A 22,628-nucleotide genomic window follows, 5' to 3' on the forward strand; every position below is an offset into this window, starting at 1 on the left:
GGCTTTTCTTCCCCTGGATGGCCCTGCATTACCGGGTTGGCTTCTTCACGCCTCATTTTCTTCAGCTGTAAGATAAGTATGAACCTGGTGTTCTTTGACTATATGACAATCAAGCATTGCTGGGATCATGGAAGAGTCAGCATGGAGTGTAAACAATGGTTACTGAGGATAAACATGGCTGCTGGAGGAGACAGCTCAATTGTCAAGACACTTACAAAACCATCTCTGCTTTCCCTGGATATGCCTAAATAGCGTTCATTAAATCTTTATCTCAGTACCATCGTCCGCAGGACTCAGTTTCCTTATGGAAAGTCAGGGAGCCATCGATCAGCTCACCGCCGACAGCTGTTGAAAGGAGCAAGTAATGCGAGTGATTGCAAAGCACGGGCCTCAAATCCGAGGAATTATACAATAATAATAGTAATCATCTGTCACTAAAAGTATTTCCATCTTAGTAGGTTGTAAGTAATACATTTTCTCTCTGCTTAAGTCTCTCTTTACTCTCTAAATAATGCATTACCCATTGCATTTACAAGCTCCCAGCCTGCTTCATGTTTTAAATTGAAATCTGGTCTGCCCACGTGAGCTAACACCATTCACCTCGAGAATAATACCAGGCGATCTTTAACAACAGGGCTTTGAGATTTATGGTTTGAGCTGTGAGATGGAACGTCAGCAGTGCAGCAATTCAGAAAAAGAATCCTCACACCTCATTTCTTCATTCAAATGAATTCAGCAAATATGTCTTGAGCACAGAGTCAGAGCCAGGCAATGTGTTGCAAATCCGATACTTCGTAGCAGGCCACACAGACGTGGAAACTAATCACTGTAATCGAGGCAGTAAAAGTTTTATGGAGGACCTGCGGAAAGTATCTTGGTAACATACTGGATGGAATTACCAAGTGGGTCTCGAGAGGAGGGCTGTGGAAGGTGTCTTGGTGGGTTCAGTTGCAGATAACCGAGTCCCTTCTAGCTGATTTAAACAGAGAGGGATTTAATGTGGTGAATTAGGCATTTGCAAAATTTAGGGCTGGAGGAGCAGGCTCTAGGCAGGGCTTCCAGGAATAAATCTCAGAACAACAATATGGCTTACTGATGTTGGTATCCTTCGGAGATCAGAAAGTCAGGCCCTCAGAAGCCAATGCCCCAACTATCGGCAACAGAATCACTTTGCCTCGGCTGTGATCCATGCTAACATGACCCTCACACAGCCTAGGGATCCCCAGGAGGTTAGACTGGACATTGTGCAGTAAAAGCAAACACCTCGGCTACTGTGTTTGCCAGCAGATGCCACACCTGGGCCTCACTTCCCTCTCTCAAGGTGTTTGGCTGATTGGTAGAGGTGGGCCTGGTGAACTCAAGCTGCGAGGAACTCTGGGAAGTGTGGTCTCCAGCTTCAGCACCTCTGGCCCATAGTAACTCTTGCTGTAAGAGGGTGGGATGGATACAAGGGAGCCATCTCCAATTTCTGCCTTTAAATCTTTCATGGGGAGAGAACCACTTTATCTGGGACCTGCAGGATGATTGTGGAGCCACAGGACACAGGGCATTGGAGCAGGGGCAGCTACTAGTATGCTTACTGTGTGTTGTCATGGTATGGAGCTGTGAAATGCATGCCTGGTTCAAAGAAATAGAAGTAATTTGAAATAACATTAGCACAAGATATAAAACTAGGAGCAACAAGACATGAGGAGGGAGAATCACAGCGGACTGATTTATCAGGGCTTTGGATTTTAGGCTTTAAGCTGAAAGTAGTAGGGACATCCAGAAGGGTTTAAAGGAGTGAGTGTGTGTGTGTGGAAAAGATAGATAGAGAGAGAGAAAGAGAGAGAGAGAGAGAGAGAGAGAGAGAGAGAGAGAGAGAGATTATATACAGTGGTGTGCTGGTAAATGTTTAACAACTGGGCTCTCCAGAGGGAAGAAGTCCTGATTTGTAGAGTATGCCAATTTCTGTGTTGTAAATGCTTCCAACACAGGGATGGTCTCTTTCAAGCTACCGATGTGACATCACTGAACATGGGGGTGGGAAGAGATATTGACAGCAGGTTCTTGGGAGCTGGTTCAAACTGCCTCCAGAACTCCTGTTTTTGTGACGTGAATACATTCTCAAAATAGTTTCATAAGATGTATAGTTCCATTTCACAAATGGTGAAACTGAGGCCTAGAGAGGTAAGTATTTTACCCCAGGTCATGCAACTAATTAATGGTGGACTCTTGTTTTAGGTCCAGGTCTGCCTGTTCTCAAAGCTGGTGTCCTTTCAACAAGACTGTGCTGCCTCTGGAGAGAGATGGTCAGGTCTCCATGTCAGAAAAATTCCTCCGGCTGTGCCGAGCAGAGGTTGAAGTTGTAGTATGAGAGTGTTCTAGGCAATATATAAGTGAATGGGAGTGCCTGTGTTCCAATAACATGTTATTTACCAAAGCATGCGGTGGGTCTGTATAGTATAGAGATGGGTCAGAAGGAAGCACAGTCAGAGAGAGGAGCCACATAAAGGTCACTGAAGAGGCTAAGTGAGAGGTGATGAGGCTGAGCCAAGTGTGGTAGGGTGTCAGGAAGCATGGGCACATTGGACAGAGCTGCAGGATGAAATTGCTGGCCTTGCATCACATCAGAGGGGAGGGGCCGGGGGGAGGGGCAGAGTTATAAATGGAAGGCAAGGATAATTTCCAGGTCTGGTTTGTAACTGTGAACAGGGTGGTGCCAATGGCCAGGACAGGGTCATATGACACAGGTTTCTTTACAAGCTTATGTTCCAGTGCGGGCATGTTAAGTTCAAGGGCCTGTGGAAAGTCCAGGTGGGGATGTCCAGTAGGAAAGGGGAGACCCAAGTGCTCAGGAGACATGTCTGAGTTGGCGATGGTGAGCAAATAGGTCTAGAGACGGTTGTGGAAACCTTGGCTATAGATGAACATGCAAGAGAGAGTGTGGGGAGGCCTGAGAATAAGCCAATACAGGGATGGTCTCAAGGAGAATCAACTCAGAATCATGCTTCTGTAGACAAGGAAAGAGTGTGTCCAGCATGAGAGTTCAACAGTGTTGGGTGTTGTCGTGGATGCTTTGATGTACTCCCTGACCCCATTTCAGCAATAGACAACTATTCTACCAATCGCTGTGAATACCTCCCAAAGATGACCTCCTGCTGTCGGCCCTGTTTGGGGATTGCCTCACCTGGTCCTGGGTCACACCTCCTTCCAGGGGTGGCCCATATCCACTGACCAACACAGTGGGATAAAGGCCTAACTCCCTTGTCCCACTTGGGACAACTCTGCAGGGCCACTGTAGCTCCAAATTTCCCTGTGTAGTTGGCTGAGGCCCAAGTTGGAGTGCATTGCAGTTCAGCTTCTCCCTCTGCCCCATCCAGCTTCCTTCACTGCCTCCTGTAGACACTGAACCCAAGTGTGCTCCCAAATAGGCATCCTGCTGACTCACCTTCATTTCAGCATCTGTTTCTCGGGGAGCCCAGCATGTGACAGAACTCTATTCCTTGTGTCTTCTGCCCTGTGACATTGCTGTTCAAGGGTAAGCAGGACCAGACCAACCCATTCATTCATCAGATCCTAAAACCGGTGGTGGGAGAAAACCAAGACTCTGACATTTTACTGACTGAATAAAGCTTTATTTTAATGCAAAATAAAACAAGAAAATTTTGTATATTCATATATAACAACATCCAAAATGTTTTCTGTGGTACAAATGGATTCGTTTTAAAAAGTCTGTAAAGAATTTATTCTCCACCCTCATATGCAAAAATATGATTCACATATTTTATATTCAGAACAGACTTGGTATCACAGAAGCACAGGAAAACACTAGAAAAAGTGACTGCATCAACAGCAGGTTTTGTTTTTATGTTCCAGTAGTAAACGGCACTGCAGTCAGCATAGATGGAACAAAACTCTCTCAAAGAGCTGAGTCAGGACAGTCTGGGGTTAGTTCACTCTCCACTCGGCTTGGTAGTTAAGCCCATCTTTGTAAGTCAGGCGGTGAGTGATTCTATTACTATTTTAGGACAGGAGAGAGAAAGAGTTTCACTTAGAAGTCGTAGCTGCGTGTGAGAGTCTAGGCTTACTTTAGATATCTAACTTTTATTCTCCTTTTTATCGGAAAGGTGACTTTGTAGGGGTATCTTATGGAGAATCCTCTTTGTGGTCTCATTGTGGCATCATTTCTACCTAAGTCAGTGCGAACTGGGAGTGCAGAGAAATAGTTCTGCGGGCTGTTTCTGAACCCAACTCCCTCCTGCCTAATTGTGCTAAATCTGGACTTTCTGTTGTGCATGGACTCAGAAAGCAGTAGGTGTCCGCCCGATTTGCACCAAGTTGAAGGCCATTCTTTGTGGATTTCAGAGTTTAATACTGATGGGGATTTTAAAGACACACATTCCTCTCCACACCAAATTCTCCAGATCTTTTTATCCCCCTAAAATGCTAGGATGTTCCTCCGAAGAAAATACATGTGGTGGTTACAGGTTAGGAGGATAAATGCTCTTGAGGGCTTGATCTCTACGCCTACGAACCCTAGGCATGACAACTCCAAAAGTTGCTAGCTAGACTTCCTTCAAAAAATAGGTTTACTGTAAGCAGTTCATGAATCTTTGGAATAAATAACGAGCCATGTTTTACTTTTATTGAGTTTGGTGGCAAAAATAAAGCTACAGTGAAGTCTCAAATCTCTTCTACCAGGCAGTTGTGACCGTGGGTCTGTGGATCTCACCATGCTCTTGATTATAGGATCTTTGCTCCATGATGTCCTATGTGTGTGTGTGTGTGTGTGGGGTGGGGGGGTGTTTAATGCATACAGACCCAAAAATCCAAGAATAATGAGCTTCACAGTAATTTTTTTCCAATTTTTGTTCGTTACTCAATTGTGATTTAAGTAAATGTTCCTTTGAGCTTGCCTTTCATCTACTGATTTGATATAGTGGGGGAGCAATTATTGTACCAAGAGTGATACTACCACAGCCAATGACACGACAGGCTAATGAAATATTGTGTTTCTCTCCCTGGCAGAGGACTAAATTCTCCTGCATCTAAATTTTTTCAGTGGTTTTCTCCCTTTCATCTCTCTACTCCTGTAAAAAGGGACAAAAACAGAGCCCTTTCAAATATCTAGTGACTTGAAGCCAAAAGCATCATTTTCAAGGCATAAATGACCCAGCAGTCAGATCACGAGTCAGGTGGGTGTATGTCGATGGATTTGCAGCTCCCTGTGCCATCATTCCTGGGGGCGCTGTGTGTGTGTGTGTGTATGTGTGTGTGTGTTGTGTGTTGTGTGTTGTGTTGTGTGTGTGTGTGCGTGTGTGTGTGTGTGTGTGTGTTTGATGGTATTAGCATTCTGAGATACAAAGAGACACGTGGTTGAGTTTCTCCAAGGCCCTAAACTGGGAACTATTTTCTGCTACTGGGTACCTACTGATTATAGCCTGGTCTTCTAAATACTCTAAACAACCTGTTCCCTTAAATACTGGAGAGTTCTGTAACCTCGGGGTGGTGAGGGTTGGTACAAAGGCATTTATAAACCTTACATTCAAGCTGCTCTTAATTGTTGCTTGGCTTGACGGGACCTCTGTCGTACACATAATGTTGGGTTCTTTCGGGCAGGGTCAACGGGGCATGTGTTATGCTTCAGGCAAGAAGAGAAAACTGCTATAATCATTTTGTGGTTCACCTTAATAGTACCTTCACATCATTGGCTGCCTCTCAGGATTAGCAGCTGTTTTACTGTGTATACAACACAAAACCATGCTTGGAGCAACTTACCCTGAGCCTGCCTGCAGGGGGTATTGTACTCACAAGGCGGCAACGGGGTGAAAATATGGGCTTTCTTCCTACAAGGACCACTCCTCCAATGCACAGAGAATTTCTCTTCATGCTACTTCCCTTGAGCGACCTCTTGTGAGTCTTGGCCTTAGTCCAGAAGCCGCCTTCTGGCTGGTCTATGTCCAGTAGTCCACAGACATTTGGTTAAACTATGGGACATACTGAAGAGCTGATTTTCAATGCTTCTAACCAAGTTGCATTATCATCACCTTATCACTTTCTTCTTGAAGGTTTATTTAGATTGAGGGGAAGGCAGCATTCAGCATGTGGGCAGGGAAGCCCTACAGCTCACCTGCACTCCAGGTAAGCAGGGCTGGAGATCCTCAACCTCTTTGCACAAATTGCAAAGGATCTAAAGGCTTAAGAGAGATGAGAGAGGGAAAAAAATCTTGAAGGTCTATTCTCAAGAGGGCCATAAGTAACTGTAGTTTAGAAATTGATACCTCTTAAAGTCCAGTAAGTAACACCATTTAAATCTAAAACCAGCAGTCACATCATTCTTGGTAACATAACTCTATTTTAAATTAAAAAAATAAGACTAAACTGGGCTAGATGGATACTCTATATATTCAATAATACTATAATTTATTAAATCCTATCAGTCAGAGATATTCTAATATATCAACCAAAATACCTCTAAATTGAACTCAAGACATTTTTATTTTGGGGAGGGAATAAAGAAGGAATGTGAAAATGCCTAAAGTATGTCTGCCGCTCCAGGTTTGACCATTGCTCAGTCTTTTGTTTGCATTCTCATTTGGGTCAAGTTGTAAGTTTTAGATGTTCTATTAAAAAAAAGGAAAAATAGCTGCAAAGCTCAAAAGCAATTGGGATGGGTCTTGGATGTGGGGTTCAGCTTTTCAAAAACATAGACCTTCATTTCCCAATTGGCCATCCTGGCCTTGGTCTTGTCCTGACTTTTGTGAATGAAATACAGCAGATACAGAATGACCTAGTTTAATGTGTCTTCTCCCTTCCCATCCCTTCTGTTTTCTTTTTTTCCCCTTTATTATTCCCTTATTCATCAAATTTTCCAGAAAGCATTTTTATCTTTTATTCTCCATACTGCTAATCACACTAATCACACCCACACACATACACACACACACACATACACACACATGGGTCAGCCACCACCATCCACTACCTGCTGGTTCTCAATCTCCAAAGGCCACAGTCAGCCCTCCCTGTCCCCGGGGTCCAGATGGCATTGTTTGGCACTGGGTCTAGAATTGGCACCTCCAGGGCATTGCTTCCCCTGTGGCCTAGTCCATGGGCCCTCTTTTTCTCAAGTACATTCTAGTCCTCCAATGGGAGGCTTAAAGCAGAGGCCCCAGTTCTAAAAATTACAGGCAGGAGACCTGCGGGTGACTCTGAAACCACGTGTCCCCATGCCATTGTGCTTGGGACATGGGAGGAAGAAAGGTGAGGATCACGGGAATTTCAGCCCTCAACCTGGTCACTGTGGTCCTTGGAATAGATTCCTTCTGGAAGTTCCGACTAGCTTTGCACATTCTCCCAGGACACTAATACTGCATTCGCATCTTATTTTTATACAAAAGTGAGGAAACGTGAAACACTTATACCACATGAATGGTACCAGGAACCTGAGAAATTCTACAAGTAAAGAGATGCAGTCTTCCTCTGGGTAGAAAACGTTCCAAGGAGATCACAAGTCAAGCTTGCTGTTTCCTTTCTCATTGAAAAACTACTCACTTAAGATGCCCATGTTTGCAGCCACTCCTCCGACTTAATACAGTGGTTGGAGCTTAGCTTCTGCATGGAGACGATCCAGGGCAGTGGCTGCTCCACGTTGCCAACGCTGAGGGTATCTTCTTTGTGATTTGCTTGTTCAAATGCCACTCATGGACGTTAACCGTTCTAAACGTACTTCAAATATCAGGCAGTATTGTTTTTATGGCCCATCCTTCCTCTTTCTCCCGACATTTCCCCTCCAAAAACTCCTGTTCCTTCTTTTCCCCTCTAATTAGCAGTCAGGTGTTACATTCTCAATCAAAAAACCTAATCTGTACGCAGCACAAGTCTTAACAGGAAGAAGGCCTTGAGGAAGGGCGACGTTAGCTGTCTTCCTTTCTGGGCTGCGCTGGGCTTGATGGTGTTGGGCTACACGGCTGCAGTCATGGGGTTCTTCTGCCGGGGGTCCTGGGTCCGGTAAGGGTACTGGTCTGGGCTGCCTCCTCGGGGGCCTGGCCTGCCCATTTCCTGATAGGCTGGCACTCTGTGGTGCTGAGGGGGTGAGGGCGGGACATCTTGGCGGAAGGGTCCTTTGTGCTGGGGGGCTGGTGGGGGTGGGTAGTACTGGGGATACCGGAGATCTGCGACCCTCAGATCCGGGGGGCGGGGGTAGCTCCCTTTGGGCGGATGCATGGGATGAGGCCCTGGGTAGTATGGGAGCTCCCTCTCCTTGTAGAGCCCTCGGGGTGCTGCTGTCAGATAGTCTGCAGGATCGACGGGTCCTCCCCTGGAAAGAGAAGAGCAGACACATGTCAGTAGTTACTTGGCTGGCTGCCCCGCTGAAGACACATTCCCCACGTATGCACGATAGAGGTCCTGACAAGCCAAGCGGCAATGAAGAGCCCCTTGAATGTAAGCTTTAGACAAGCCTGAGTACCAGTCTCCCACTGTCGCCACCCAGAGGCTGAGAACTTCCCCCAGGATTTAGGAGAACAGGTGGGTGTGGCAATGGGAGGTGCGCAGAAGTGACTGTGCCCTTACACAGAAGAGAGGGAACCTTCCTCTTCCCTGTCTCCTTCCTGGTGGCCATTGGAGTGGCCATTGCAGACCACAAGGTGAAAGCCATGGGCTGAGGAAGGCAGGAGCCTGGGTCCCTGACACCTCGGAGCCATCAGATCAGCCAGGACTGCGTGCACTCAGATTGGTACATGAGAGAAATATGCTTCCACTTGTTTAAATCCTCTGAGGCTGGCCTTGATCCTAGTGGCCAACTAGTTTCCTAAACAAGGCAGAGCTGGGCTCTCTAAGGCTGTGAACATTCCCCCCTCTCCTCCTCTGCCTGCTTGAAGCCAGTCCCACGTATGGCAGAAACATCCAGGTTCCTCGGAGCCGTCAGGCTCCCATGGCTCACCCTCGCTTCTCTCCTCGGTCTTTGGTGCTCTTTACATGGCCACCGTCTTGGTCTACCCCTTGGGTCTTCTGCCACCTCCCGGTGGGGATTAGTGTGCCCTCCCCTCTCTCCAGTTCCTAGAAGAGGTCCTAACCCAGAGCTGGGAACTGCTCCCCTGGAACTTTGATGAAAGCAATCCTCCAGCAAAGCCGAGAAGCGCCAGGCCGGTAGCAGCGCGGGAAAAGCCAAACCAGCTGTAGGTTACACAGCGTAACCGGGAGGCACGCAGGAAGGTCCGGGGCGAGAACAAACGCCAACAGAAAGCGACCCCGCCTGGATCCTCCGCTAAGACAACAGCTTCTTCTGATCCACTTGCCATCCCAGAAGCAACCCGTCTCCAAACACATGACCACATCTTACACAGCCCGGGGCTAAACAGATGCCTTCTGTTTGCGGCTCTTAACTCCCACAGACCTTCCGTGCGCATGTATACCACCATCGCCCCAGATCCTCCTCGCTTTTTACCCTCCCCCCTTTTAACATATTTTTAAAGGAAAACAGCAACAATCATAATTAATGAAAAGCTCTCCAACATCAGCGTACAGGCTGGTCGAAGCCTTGAAAGCAATGGCGGCGCTGTGAGAACAGAGTCTGTGGCTAATCAAACACCGTCATGCGGGTCAGGATCACCCTGTCATCTGCAGGCTGATGCGAACCCAGCTCTGCAAGCCCCTCAGATCCACGCAGGCGTGACCAGCGCCGGGCTCCGAGCAGGTGCCGAGCAGCACGTGAGCGCATTTATAAAGATGAACAATAGGATTCTCTCTCCACTTCTTGACGTCTTAATTTGGCTGTGTATAACAATGACAGATAGGCCTTCGAGCACGGGGTAATTTAGTCCGTGAGAGTTTTTAGATAAAAAAATTAAATTGTTTACGTACAAGTTATTATAACGTCAACGGCGATGATTCAGTACCGTGCGCTTCGCTCTATTTTAAATCGCCCGTGACAAATCGGGCACGATCGCGCCTGTCACCCCAGCCAGGGGAAATGAGGGGCCAGGATTTCTCCCTTCTCCCTGAGAATTTTATTTTTGATTTAGGAAACTTCCAGCATTCATTTTATCTTTTATCATAAAATATTTTGAAGGCCCTCGCCACCCCCCCACGCTCATTTCTATTTCCTGGGGTTCATGTTGGAGATTTCTGAAAAACTTAAAAAAAAAAATCCTTAACCTGTGCCTTCCCTCAAAATCTACTGGAGCTTTTCTCCGCATGAAGTGAAACATGTGGTTTTTCTGCACTCATTTTAAGCCCGTGGGATAAATCACTGACATTTGCAACACACAAACATTATCTGCTTTAAAATGAACACACAGCCGGCGCTCCCTGCGGGCCCTCTTAGCCTGGATGCTTCCTGTTTAAAATGGAAAGAGAGAAAGGAGGAATTCCAGGCCTTGGACTTTTAGGGTCCTGTTCTCTCCCTGGAGGTTTCTCTCTTAAAACAGAACATTATAAAAGACAGGCACGCCTTGTTTTTTAATTTTACTTTTTTTTACTTTTGGAGAGAAAACCCAGATCAAGTGGCGACAGGGCAGAAGCCACCCTGAGAGCCACCAGGACAGTGCCCATGGGGACAGTTGCTATCTCTTTCCCCACACCTCGCCCCTGCGACTCCTCCACCTCTCAGGGCGAGGGCAGGGTCCCCCTGGACAGAGGGGCAGAGTTCAAGATGCTGTTCCTCCAAGCGCAGGCTCTCTGCCTGGGAGAGTGCTCACATGGAGGCTCTCTGCCTGGGAGTGTGCTCACATGTGGCAGAGACCGAGTAAGGTAGCTGTTCTTTGTCAAGAAATGAAATCGTGGAAAGCGTCTTACTCTGTAGAACTCATCACAACAGTTATGGCTTTACATTTTTCAGAGAGAAGGAAAACAATGAGCTGGCCTATAAAAACACCGTTTAAGGTTCAAAGGGAGCTAGGAGGATTTGTCTTTTTTTATTGGGGGGAGGGGAGTGGCTGTTGTTGATAATAACTTTTTGCTCAAAAGTAAGCATTTTCTATAGACTTTCTCCAGAACAACAGAGAAGTGCTTCTGAATAATGTACACACACACACACACACACACACACACACACACACACACATGCACGCGTATGTGTGAATGCTTTTTAAACAGAAAAAAAAGCCCTCCTCATTAATAAGGAATTTGAAAGGAAAAGGGTAGAAGAAAACGGAGCTGAAATTTTAGCCTTGTTAATCTTGAGCTTCCCTTTTCATTGTGTATTTGGGTGAAATTTTGTATTTGCAGGAAAGCACAGAAACCAACTCATTCTGAGGCCTAAGAAATGCATATCCCAGTGACCAGTGCTTTGAGTTGACTTTGAGGAACTCAGCAGCAGTTTCCTCTGAAGATGCTGATGCAAAAAAGGGTCCAAACAGAAGATGTATCAGAACTTCCAGGCCCCTCATTTTCCATGTGACCTCCTGAGCTTCATCTGTGGGTGTTATTGTTTTTCTTAAAATCAATTTCCCACTGAAAATCTCACCCAGGAATCGTATTTACTTAAGGGAAGAGAAACAAGCCTATGTTTGCTTTCTTTATAATATAACTCTTTGAGGAAGTTGCCATGAAAATATCTATATTTTTAAATTTTCACATTCTTCACTATTTACTTTTTTATTTTAGTTTTGATTAGGCTCACTGTTGAGGCCAAAAGGATTCTGATTTTGCTCTGAAAACTCACAGGAACTATCTCAGACATACGGTTGTCAATCACATAGATGCATGCAATAATGAAAGTTGACCTTTCAGTCTAAATGTGAGAAAGCTATATGATACAGACATGTGAAGAAACAATAAGGATCACTTTCTTTATATGAGGTTTTCCTCCTTTTGCCATTTTGGTATGTCACTACTTTTCATTAAACAAAGAAGGGGCTGAATCTCAGAGGCGACGTGGGTCAGAGAGCCAGCCCCTGGGCACCAACAGTCTTCAATTTATGGCAGGATGGAAGGTATGCTCCTATATTTGGGAAGACAATCCTATATTGGGAAAGGGCTCAGTATTGGGTGAACTGAGTCACTGGAAAAGCATTTTAGTGAGGGATGAGATGGCTATACTTACTATACTTACTGGAATAGATGAAGGGGCATGAGCTATTTTGAATCGTCCCATCTCTCCTTGCATTTTTCCTCCTCTTCTCCCTCAAATGAAAAGCACACCTCTTTCTTCTGAACTTACTATAGCTAATCATTCTCACCTCATCATCTTCCCCTCCCTTGCGGCTAGATTATCTACTGGCCTGGAGCACAAGCATCCTGAGGGAAGGAACTGAGCCTCATAGTCTAGTATCTCCTGCAGAGCTTGGCACTGGCCTTTGCGCATCATAAGAGCTCCATAAAGGTCTAGTGAATGTGTTCAAGGGAGTTTAGCATAAAGAGAATACCCACTAACATCCCCAATAACCACAGAGGGTCAGGTGTGTTTAGGGGCTGTGAGTGGGTAGCTGGGTGGAGGAATAAAAAGAGAAAGTGGACTCTCATTGAGATCCAGTGACTACAATGGCTGAGGCAAGACTACTCCCTAGTTTTTCAAAAAGGAGGCATGGAGGGGGGAGGGCAGTGGGCTGAAAAAAAAAAGAGTTGGATTGTGTCCAACTCAGAATGACTGTAAACTTGATCAGGGCACAGATTATTATGTTTGCCTTCTTTGCCAAGAACAAAAGTATACTGTCTTATCTCTGTTGTCTTGCATGGCACTTGAAACATAGTAGGTGCTTAATAAATCTTGGACTCAAATTTAATTGCCTTGACTTACCAGTAAGTTTAACATGACTAATTGGTGATTCAAGAATCATTTAAGGATTATTTCTATGATGGTCTAGCAAAGACATTTTCTTTATTACTGTCAGAACACACCAATCTAGGAACATCTTATTATAAACGTTTAAAAAATACAGTACCCATGGTCTCAAATAAAAGGTCTCAGGGAGACAATGTCAAAGGTGAAAACCAGGTGCAAGCACCACAGTTCCAAGTACCTGGGCTCGAGGATAGATAAAAACCTTCCAGAGGTAGAGGTCATGGCCAGTTCCCCTCTGTCACAGAGCTTCCCACCTTTTCTCCACCAGAACACACATGATGGGTGACCTTCATATGAACCACAACAGAGGCAGAGGCTAGGATTATGTGAACTTCTCTACCTCCTGTTGGAACTGAATGCCCTTCCCTCCCACTCAACAAAACGAAACAAAAACACAAGGACATTCAAGTGAGTGGGGGCAACATTATCAAAAGTGACAAATCTTTGCAATAAATAGCCGATCGTGATTCACCTATGTGTATCAGGCCTGCATTTAAGAACCGCCGCTTCATCCATCCAATGAGCCCCCTTTAGGAGGAAGGACAGGGGAAGTTGAAGAATAACAGGGGAGAAACATCTAGGGCTGAGCCGGAGTTTAGCAGGTGTGAAAACAGATATGCAGAAAGTGTGAAAGCCACGAGGAAAAGCTCCCAAAGGGCAGAATCCTGTTCCTCTTAATTTCTGTAAAATACCACCCACGCGAATCACTGCCAAACAAAGGTAGCCTCTATGGGTTTCCTTTTGTGGTAATAATTGACTGTGACCAAATTTGGGGTTCAAATGAAAGGAGGTAACATGATGTAAAACTGCTGGTGATAAGAGAGGTCCTGTACCCCTTGGCAGAAAGTCCACGTTACTCTCAAGTACGCCACGTATAGGTTACTTAGTGGGGAGCTGATGTTGGCGCCTTCCTCTCTGATTCTTCCACAAACGTGGCAAAGCTAAAAAAAGATCAGCACAAACAGTATTCTTGTAGGCGCTTGAGTCCCCCACACTATGTGGCCAGAGATGCTTTCAGTCTGTTTGGAAATTCTTTCCCTGTCAGATTTTCAGTTACAGGCGTTCCTCCTCCACCAGGCGTGAATGTGGCTGCCGGGATTAGCAGAGCCCTCCGCACTGTACACGACACAGCTATGATTTCTGCAGATTTTACAGAATTGTAAAATACAGTGATCATTTGATGGCCTATGTGGCAGAGATGATTTCAGAAAGAAAAGCCACTTTCATCACTCACATATCCCATGGTGTTATGAGGACCGGACTCTCGCTCTTTGCTAAGAACTGGAGTGGGAAGAGATTGATTTATCAGCAGATGCCTTTGGCCCTTGTTAGCACCAAGGAAATGTTTGCAAAGAAAATGAAAGAGGAATGAGAGTGACTGAGTGCTCAGAGGACATTTCTGAAGCAGTTTAAGACAGTTTTAGAATTTTGGTCACTCACATTTAATTTCTTCTGTCATGTTTTACAACAGTAACCACAAATAAGAATTCAATTATTAACAGACTTCATGTGTAATTAGTATGAGACCCTAGATAACCCGTTAGCAGATATTACCTGGAAAATGACCCTTAAGAAGGTTTCATCCTATCAGACAGTGGGAGGTATTCCCTAAAAATAGTCCTGCTAAAATAATTTTCTTTATGAGGGGGAGCGAGATTTTTAAAGTGGGTGCTGAGGAGAACTAAAAGGGGTAACATGAGAATATATAGAGAGAAGGAATCTTAGAAAGCTCAAACTGCTGTGAGTGGCCCCCCAAAAGCCCTGAAATCCATTGAGTGATACTGCATATACTTATCCCATGGTCTTTTTAACCTCAGAAGATACTTTATTTAAAGAGAATGACAACACCTTAGTCGGTTTGGCTCAGTGGATAGAGTGTCAGGCTGTGGACCCAAGGGTCCCAAGTTTGATTTTAGTCAAAGGCACATACTTCAGTTGCAGGCTCCTCCCCGGCCCTGACCCTGGCCGGGGTGTGTGCAGGAGGCAACCAATTGATGTGTTTCTCTCACATGGATATTTCTCTCTGTCTTTCCCTTTCTCTTCCAGTTTCTCTAAAAATCAATGAAAAAATATCCTCGGGTGAGAATTAAAAAACAAAAATAAAATAAGAGAATGGCAACCAAAGTAACAAATCATCATAACTTGTTAGGCCACTAAAATCCTCTCTCTCTCTCTCTCTCTCTCTCTCTCTCTCTCCAGTAGTCCTGGAATGTCAATTCTAAATGCTGAAGATTTTTTTTTTTTTTAACAATTCTTTTTTTTTTAAAATATATTTTATTGATTTTTTACAGAGAGGAAGGGAGAGAGATAGAGAGTTAGAAACATCGATGAGAGAGAAACATCGATCAGCTCCTCCTGCACGCTCCCCAGTGGGGATGTGCCCGCAACCAGGGTACATGCCCTTGACCGGAATCGAACCTGGGACCCTTGAGTCTGCAGGCCAACGCTCTATCCACTGAGCCAAACCGGTTCGGCAATGCTGAAGATTTTATCGAATTGTCATGCAAGATATGACGGTTTAACTTCAAGGTCACACTTGGAGAACCAACAGGTTCAAGAGCGTAGGGTCCTGAATTCTAAAGATGGTTTGCCTGCTCCTTAGAAGCCCTGCACAGTTGTCTGCCCAGGTCCCTGCCTGCAGACAGGACATTCTAGGAGAAAACACACTGTTCGTGAGGGCTGTTTTTCCCTGATGAATTTAGGCTTTATTTATTTTTAGAGTAATACATACAATTGATGGATAAGATATGCCTATGTCTTATTCAGATATCATAGAGCAGCCACATCTTTACCTGCCCCCATTTCTCTGCCATTAATTTATATGCCTGGGCAATCGGAGGATTTTGATATAAATACCTATGGTATTAGATCATCAGAACCCTCTTCACCGAGGGCAAGCACCACAGTGAACGAGTCTTACATATATGCCCACCTGTGTGTGTGTGTGTGTGTGTGTGTGTGTCCCCGGGAAGGGCTTTCACACCATAATTTCCTTAAGACCCGAGTGCACGCTACCACGGCAATTCTCTTACTCTGTAATTCAGAAGCAGAAATAGCCGTGCTGGGAAGAGTTCTGCTACTCTACCTGATGTGCTCAGGAACAAACCTCTAAAGCTGGATTTAGACTTGCCAAGGTTTGACGGTTGCCACGCACAGCGGCTCTTTCCCGAGGGCCCACAGCAGCCAGTTCCATCCTAAGCATTTTCTCCACAGTAACATGCTTGGTCCTCACAACAGCGGTACAAGAGAGGCACTATGATCATCCCAGGTTTGCAGATGAGAAAGACAGGGAGATGAAGTAAGGTGACCAAGGTCACTCAGGAAGTAGCAGGGCCCAGAATCAAGCCCAGGCCAACCGACTGGGAGGTCACACACATGGCCACTAAGCTAGACCATGCAGCCTCTGATCTCTCTTGGTTGTCACCTGCTCGCAATGTGCCTGTTGGCAGCAAGTGGGGGAGTAAGGATGTGATTTTTATGCAGTAGGATCTGGAGCAGGAGAGCGACATGAATGACCTCCCTGTGGGGATGGCTCCACACGGAGGTTCTGGAAGCACCTGAAACCTCACAGGAACAAAATGAAACCACCATCCCTCCCCAGAGCTGCTGCCCTACCAGCATGACACACTCCACATGAGCCAAACCAGCATTCTAGGCTCCCTCTGTCACCCCCACTCCAGCCAGAAACTGGGTTCCAGAAAACGCTCTCTTAAATATTCTTGGCTGTCCACCCTCACTGCCGTCGCCTTACGGCCCTCAAATCCCTCTTCAACTGGACAGGCAAGAGCAGACCAGGGCTAGTGGACAGGCAGGCCGCGCGGGGGGCCAGCTTCCCAAGACAGCAATTCGACAACACGAGGCTGAAGGCAGTTGAATTCTGTAACCGTCAAGCCCGTGGCCACCAACTCGGAAGCAATTTCGAGCGCATTGCACTTACTCTCAAATGAAAACATGGCGCCGTCTGTAAAGCCAGGGGAGCTCAGTTTTCTTTTGGGGACTGTGTGAGCATTTACTTTTTTGGGGGGATATGATACTCTCGAATGTAAATCCTGATAACTGGCAAGTCTTTTGCTTGTGTCTGAATATGAGATCTGCCATAAACCTTTTTATTTTTATTATCATCAGGTAACCTTTTCTCCCAAACTTATAAGACTAGGTGAGGTTGATATAACGTACTTCATAAACCTCTGGGTTTACTTGCTGCCTTAAGAAATGAGCGTGCTGGTATTAGTATTTAATTTATAAGGGGGCCAAAAGACAAATGGACGGGACCAATGTGAAAATGGGTGCTGGGTTTCCTAACTTTTGGGTGGGAAGGGTTTTGACACCAGCACCTCAGATACTGACTTGATTTCATCTCCAAGCAGGTTTCCTGTGGAAAGAACCTTCCTCATCCTTCTCTCAACAGTGGCATGAGCTTCCTGGTCCCGCCCTCAATGGGAGGAGGCACACTGAAGGAGGCACAGTGGCTGTTGATAACTGCTTCAGCCACACTCATGGTGGGTGTATTTTGGAGGTCTCTACTCTAACAACCTCCCTGATACCCAGCGCCAAGGCAATGGGTCCAGTCTCCATTTCCACCATCTAATACAAGAAGGGAGAGGGAGAGAGAGAAATGATGAGGGAGAATCATTGATTGGCTGCCTCCTGCACATCCCACACTGGGGATCGAGCTCGCAACCCAGGCATGTGCCCTGACCAGGAATCTAACCGTGACCTCCTGGTTCATAGGTCGATGCTCAACCACTGAGCCACGCCAGCTGGACTCTGTATCGCTTTTGATGTGGAACTGAAGCACCTCATGATAATGTTCACCAAAGTCTGGAGAGTAATTCCTGGGCCTCATCTCCCCTCTGTGCTAAGCAGGTCCCAAAGGCCCAGGCTGGCACTGGTGGGCACACAAGGCTCAGCTGCTGGCCCCACTCAGCCCTTCTACCCAGAATCCCTCTCATTATTCGGCAGAACCCTTTGGAGACAGCATCAGCAAGACGGACTCTAAAAACCATCACATTCTATTCAGCTTTCATTCTCTGCCGATGAAATGGGGTTATAGCACCAAGGTGACTGAACTATATTGTGAAAGTGATTTTCAACAAATAATAAAAGTTACTAAGAGCGTCTTAGGTACTGAGCTGCCCGGTCCTGCCTTGGTCTCCTCATCCTGTGGCTGCTCATTACACGGCTGGTAAAGGCTGGTTATTAACATCATTACAAACCTGTTACTTTCCAATCTCCTTTTATGGAAATGAGAGCATTCTTTGTCCTTTCTCCTTCTGTTGTAATATAGCCCGACTGTCAGCCCAGCCTCCCCGGGTTCCATCTTGCCTTTGATGCTGGTAAAATTGAGCAGTTAGCAAATCAAGGCTTGTTATAGCTCAAACTGATTGGCACTATGAAATGCCTCTCATCATTACTTCTTCTTCTCTTTGTCTCCAATGTTCTTGTACAGTCACCCCCTCCTATGCCCCCACCTCCACTCCCTTTAGCAAACGAATGTGTGGGTCCGGAGCCACTGACAAGTGCTTTTAAAAAAGACGCAGCAAGACAAGCTGTTGTTATGAGTGAGCTCCTTCAGATGTTATTCCATCCTCCATTTTTTCTCTAATTCACTGATTTATTGACTTATTCCTTGAGCAATTCAGAGAGCACTGCACAGTCACGCTCGCTTCTGTTTCTGTGTTGCCTTGCTCTCGGTCATGATTGGTGCTGGCATGTGTGCCAATAATGAGATGGTTTTCCCATTTTATCCATGCATTCTACTATTGGCACGGCGGAATCTTGATTCTTAAAATCAGTCACGTAGCCGAAGCTTTAATAATTTAAATAAAAGCTTATCCTAGAAAAGCAAATATTTATAAGTGGGAGGCATCTAATTTAAAGGGATTAATTAAAAGTAAATGCTGAAGTGATTTAAAATGAAGGAGCCATCTTTCTATATAAAACCCTAATATGCAAATAGACCAAACAGCGGAACAACCGAATAACCTAACAACTGAACAACCGGTAGCTATGACCTGTGCAGGGGGCAGGCGTGGAATATGGTGGGCATCGGCCACGGCGGGATGGTGGAGCAGGTGAGCGGGGGCGCCAGACCAAGGTGGGGTGCTGGTCGCTGTCATCAGGGTGAGCCTCTGGTGGTTACTGAAAATTCTTTGCTCCTGTGTTCTGCAGTCCTGCCTGGTGCTCACACCTGCTGCAGGCACCGGCCCTGCTCGCACCTGCTGCCAGCGCCGGAGCCACTGCCAGAGCCGCCGCTAGCACCCACTGCCGGCGCCCAGCGCTGGCCCCGATCGCTTGGCACTGTTAGTGGATGAAAGTGGTGACTGCCAGCCCGGATCACCCCTGAGGACTTCTCCACCTTCCCCTGCTCTTGAGGGGCAATCGGGGCAGCAGCTGCAGCTTGCACTCGCTGCTGGCACTGGCTCCAATCACTCTGAGACATCAACAGGTGGGAGGGGGGGCTGGAGCTGTCAGTGTGTGGGAGTGGTGGCAACAGGAGTGGGGCTGCCAGTAGGCAAGGGACCAGGGGCCACGGCGGGAGGGGCCGGGCGGGGCATGGAGGATGGTCTGAGACCTGCCCCTGGGTCCACTGCAGCCTTGAAGCCCACAGTTCCTTTCAAGGTGCACAAATTCGTGCACTGGGCCCCTAATTACTAAATAAAACATATTTACCATTTGCCCCATGCCAGCATGCCCTTGAACTTCAGGAGAGATGCGGCCTAGGCCTCCCTGAGGACCTCAAGGTGCTCTAGGGTTTCTGGTCCTGAGGGATCTCGGGGTGCACCTCTGCGTAGTGGGGGGAGTGTGGGGCTCAGAGGCACTAGACTGGGCTTGAACTGCACAAGGCATTTCATGGACTTATGATCCAGGTGACCTAACCCTTTGAGCCTCAGTGACCTCATCTGTAAAATGGGGATATTACTCCTGTCTTTCCTCCCCTTGCAGGGTTGTGATGAGAACTGACTAAGAAACAGCAATAAACAAACAAAAAGACCAACTTCACAAAACTCCTCAATACTTGTTGAATTTGAAGTCTCAATCACTTAAAAAAAATAATACTGTATCTTTTATATGAAGTTTAAGGTGATTGTCCAAAGATCTAGAGTGAGCAAGTAAACAAATCTGTAAACAAATTCAAAATTTATGACTGAGAGCCATGGACCCTACCTATGCGTCCCACTCCACATCAGTGGGTGTCAGTGCGGGAAATCCTCTAACAGAGGTTGCAACATGTAGGCCCCTCTGGATATACACACATAGAGTCACAGTATATAGGCTTACGTGGTGTTTAACATTTCTTTCAGGTAGTTGCTGACATTTAAACATCGAGGGCTTTCACATAAAAACACAGCTTTCCTGTTTTCCTTTAAACGCAGGCCTTACCTTCCTTTAAGGTGGTAACAGTGGGAGCTGCCCTCCCCCACCCCCTGGAGGCAGGGACATAGCCTCCTTAGGTTGTCCTTCTGCCTGCTTCTCTCCTGACAGCCCTGACCTGCCCCCATAGCCACTTAGGGGTCCAGCCCCTGCCCCATGGGAATAAATGCCACCCGCTAGATTTCTGCATCATTGTACTCTGTTTATATCCTCTACGTATAGATGCATGCTATCCAAACTGCTCACTTTGAAGAGGGAACGTGCCCTGGGAAATGACTGAAATTTCTACCACTATCCCTGATCACCTTTACATCTTAAAAAATGAAGTCTCTGTAATGGCTCTGTGTTAGGGAGAGCTGCAGAATGGAGAAGGGACCCTGTCCCAGGGGGGTTCAGACAAATCATTTCACTGTCTCAGGCCTTATCTTCAACCCTGGAAAATGAATAGGTTGCCCCAATGAGTCACTGGGGTGGGGGTTACGATTTCAAGTCCAGGAAACCACACAGGCTCTGGTCCACATGGACCTCAGGTCACACTGCTGCGTTTCAGCCTGACCTCTGCCAGGTCACCAGGCTGGACTTCTTTACTTATCTGTGCCTTGGTTTCTCCATCTGTAAAGTAATATGTGCTTTTCTTCTCATAAGAGAGAAGGCCATGGTATGGGTGAAAGTGTACTGGAGGAAAAGTGGGGTAAGAAGATCCTAAGATCTTATATTACTCCCATGACTCAAAGGTTGCAATTATGAAGGGAAACTTGCCTTCCCTAATGGGATTTCTGGATCTGACCTTGCTCTCCCCACTGAGAGGCATTATGTAGATATCTTCCTGACCAACAAGGTGATACTATGCAAGTTTAATCCAGCCCATGGCAGAGTAATGCCAGACCTCAGTTCAAGGGTACGTGTGTCCCACTTCAGAAAAACTGGATCCTAATTTGCCTCCCTGCCCCGTGCATTTTATGAGGAATGTATGTAGTTAACTGTTATCAGGTGGTTAAGCAATTTGATGAGGTGTGAACTAGCCCCTTAATCGTTTTATTTACAACATACTTATCCTCCCCTAACATCCCATCGGGGAATTCTCTACTTAGTTGATTAAGTGAAGTTTAGTGAAGTACAATTTGGCAAAACCAGAAGCTGAAAAATACTCCTCAGAGTTTTAACAATCTTAGAGTCATTTGTAAGCGTGCAACACACTGAGCTGAGGTTTAAAAACAGTGGCAACAACAACAACAAAAATGGATTAAACTGTTAATTACCTTTTATCCCCACCACTTAGAAAAATAATAACACGGAGAATCAAGATGGGGAACATAACTACAGTTAGATGCACTTGTTCTTCTCTGGGTGCTGTTTCCAGTAGAAAGAAATGGCTTCAGGGAACCATTCATTTGTTGGGGATAGGTAATCAGAACTGTTTTTAGAAGCTAAAAGCTTACTTAAAAATAATCCTCTTATCTTTCCTCTGTACTGTGGCTTACCAAGTAAATCTGGCTGGATGCAACTCCTAATGCTAACCTAGCCTAGAGGGCCACCTCACTCCTTGGTTGGGGCCTGTGCTACATGATCCCCGAAATACCAAGCACTTATGAAAAGGTAGGCACCCCAATGCCCACCCCAAAGACTTACCACCTAGCCTGGTAGACAAAAAAGGCGATGCAAAACAAGCCAGGGCACATATGCTCAGTGCTAAGTGCCATGGATTCCAGCTCGAGGTTAAGGGTTTGGATGAGGGGTCAGTAAGGAAGTGTTGAAGGAAGAGTTGGAGATGGGCAAGCGGAGAGAAGGGGACGGTGAGAGATGATGACCCTATACACGAGGCAGTTGAAAAATGGCAGGGTACTGGGTAGAAAAGCAGAGAGGCCAAGAAAGGTTCTTCCTGGTCCCTATTTCTGAGTCAGATGCCCTTCTTATGAACCTACTGAGCAATGTCAGTAACGTTCGAAGATTAAGTCATAATTGGTTTAAATTTATATGGTGAAATTACATAAGATCATGGAAAATCTTTCATGAAGTGCAGATGTTATACTTGCTTAGGGAAAAGCTCTGCCTCTGAAGACTTGCTGACCACTGTCTTTAATTGTCTGTTTTCTCATGTGTCCCCCAATCAACTATGAGCTTCGTAATGGAAGGACTGTTACTGCTTCACTGTTGACTTCCCGGTGCTTGGCACATGGAAGACACTTGAAATCATACTTATGAAATGAATGCTAGATCCCTGGTGGGAACAGGAGTCCTCTTTTCTTTAAACTGAGTGGGACTTACACTTGCCAACTGAGGAAAACACACACAACTTCTCATTTGAGTTCCAGCTACGGACCTTTCTCCCCCACCAACTGGCATCTTTCTTGTTGCCTACTGACCACGCTCCCATCTCGGACACCAGCTCCAGTAGATGAGTTTCTGTTGTCATGGTTGGCTCAGCTGCACTATGGTAAACAGGAGTCGTAGGCTTAGGGTCAAAACTCTTGGGTTTAAGTTCTGGCTT

The 22,628-nt window shown here is 46.1% G+C and overlaps 1 protein-coding gene across 1 annotated transcript in view; it reads right to left on the minus strand.

Moving 5' to 3' along the window:
• Window positions 1–3,601: 3,601 nt before the first annotated feature.
• PARD3B (par-3 family cell polarity regulator beta) overlaps window positions 3,602–22,628 on the minus strand; it is an 868,889-nt gene continuing 849,862 nt past the window's right edge. Inside the window, exon 23 of the mRNA XM_014546096.1 lies at window positions 3,602–8,302. Within this exon, the coding sequence (XP_014401582.1) occupies window positions 7,945–8,302 (358 nt within the window). The 3' untranslated portion in view covers window positions 3,602–7,944. The remainder of the gene's footprint in view (window positions 8,303–22,628) is intronic.

This window comes from Myotis brandtii, unplaced genomic scaffold (assembly GCF_000412655.1).
Source record: "Myotis brandtii unplaced genomic scaffold, ASM41265v1 scaffold43, whole genome shotgun sequence".
Lineage (NCBI taxonomy): Eukaryota > Metazoa > Chordata > Mammalia > Chiroptera > Vespertilionidae > Myotis > Myotis brandtii.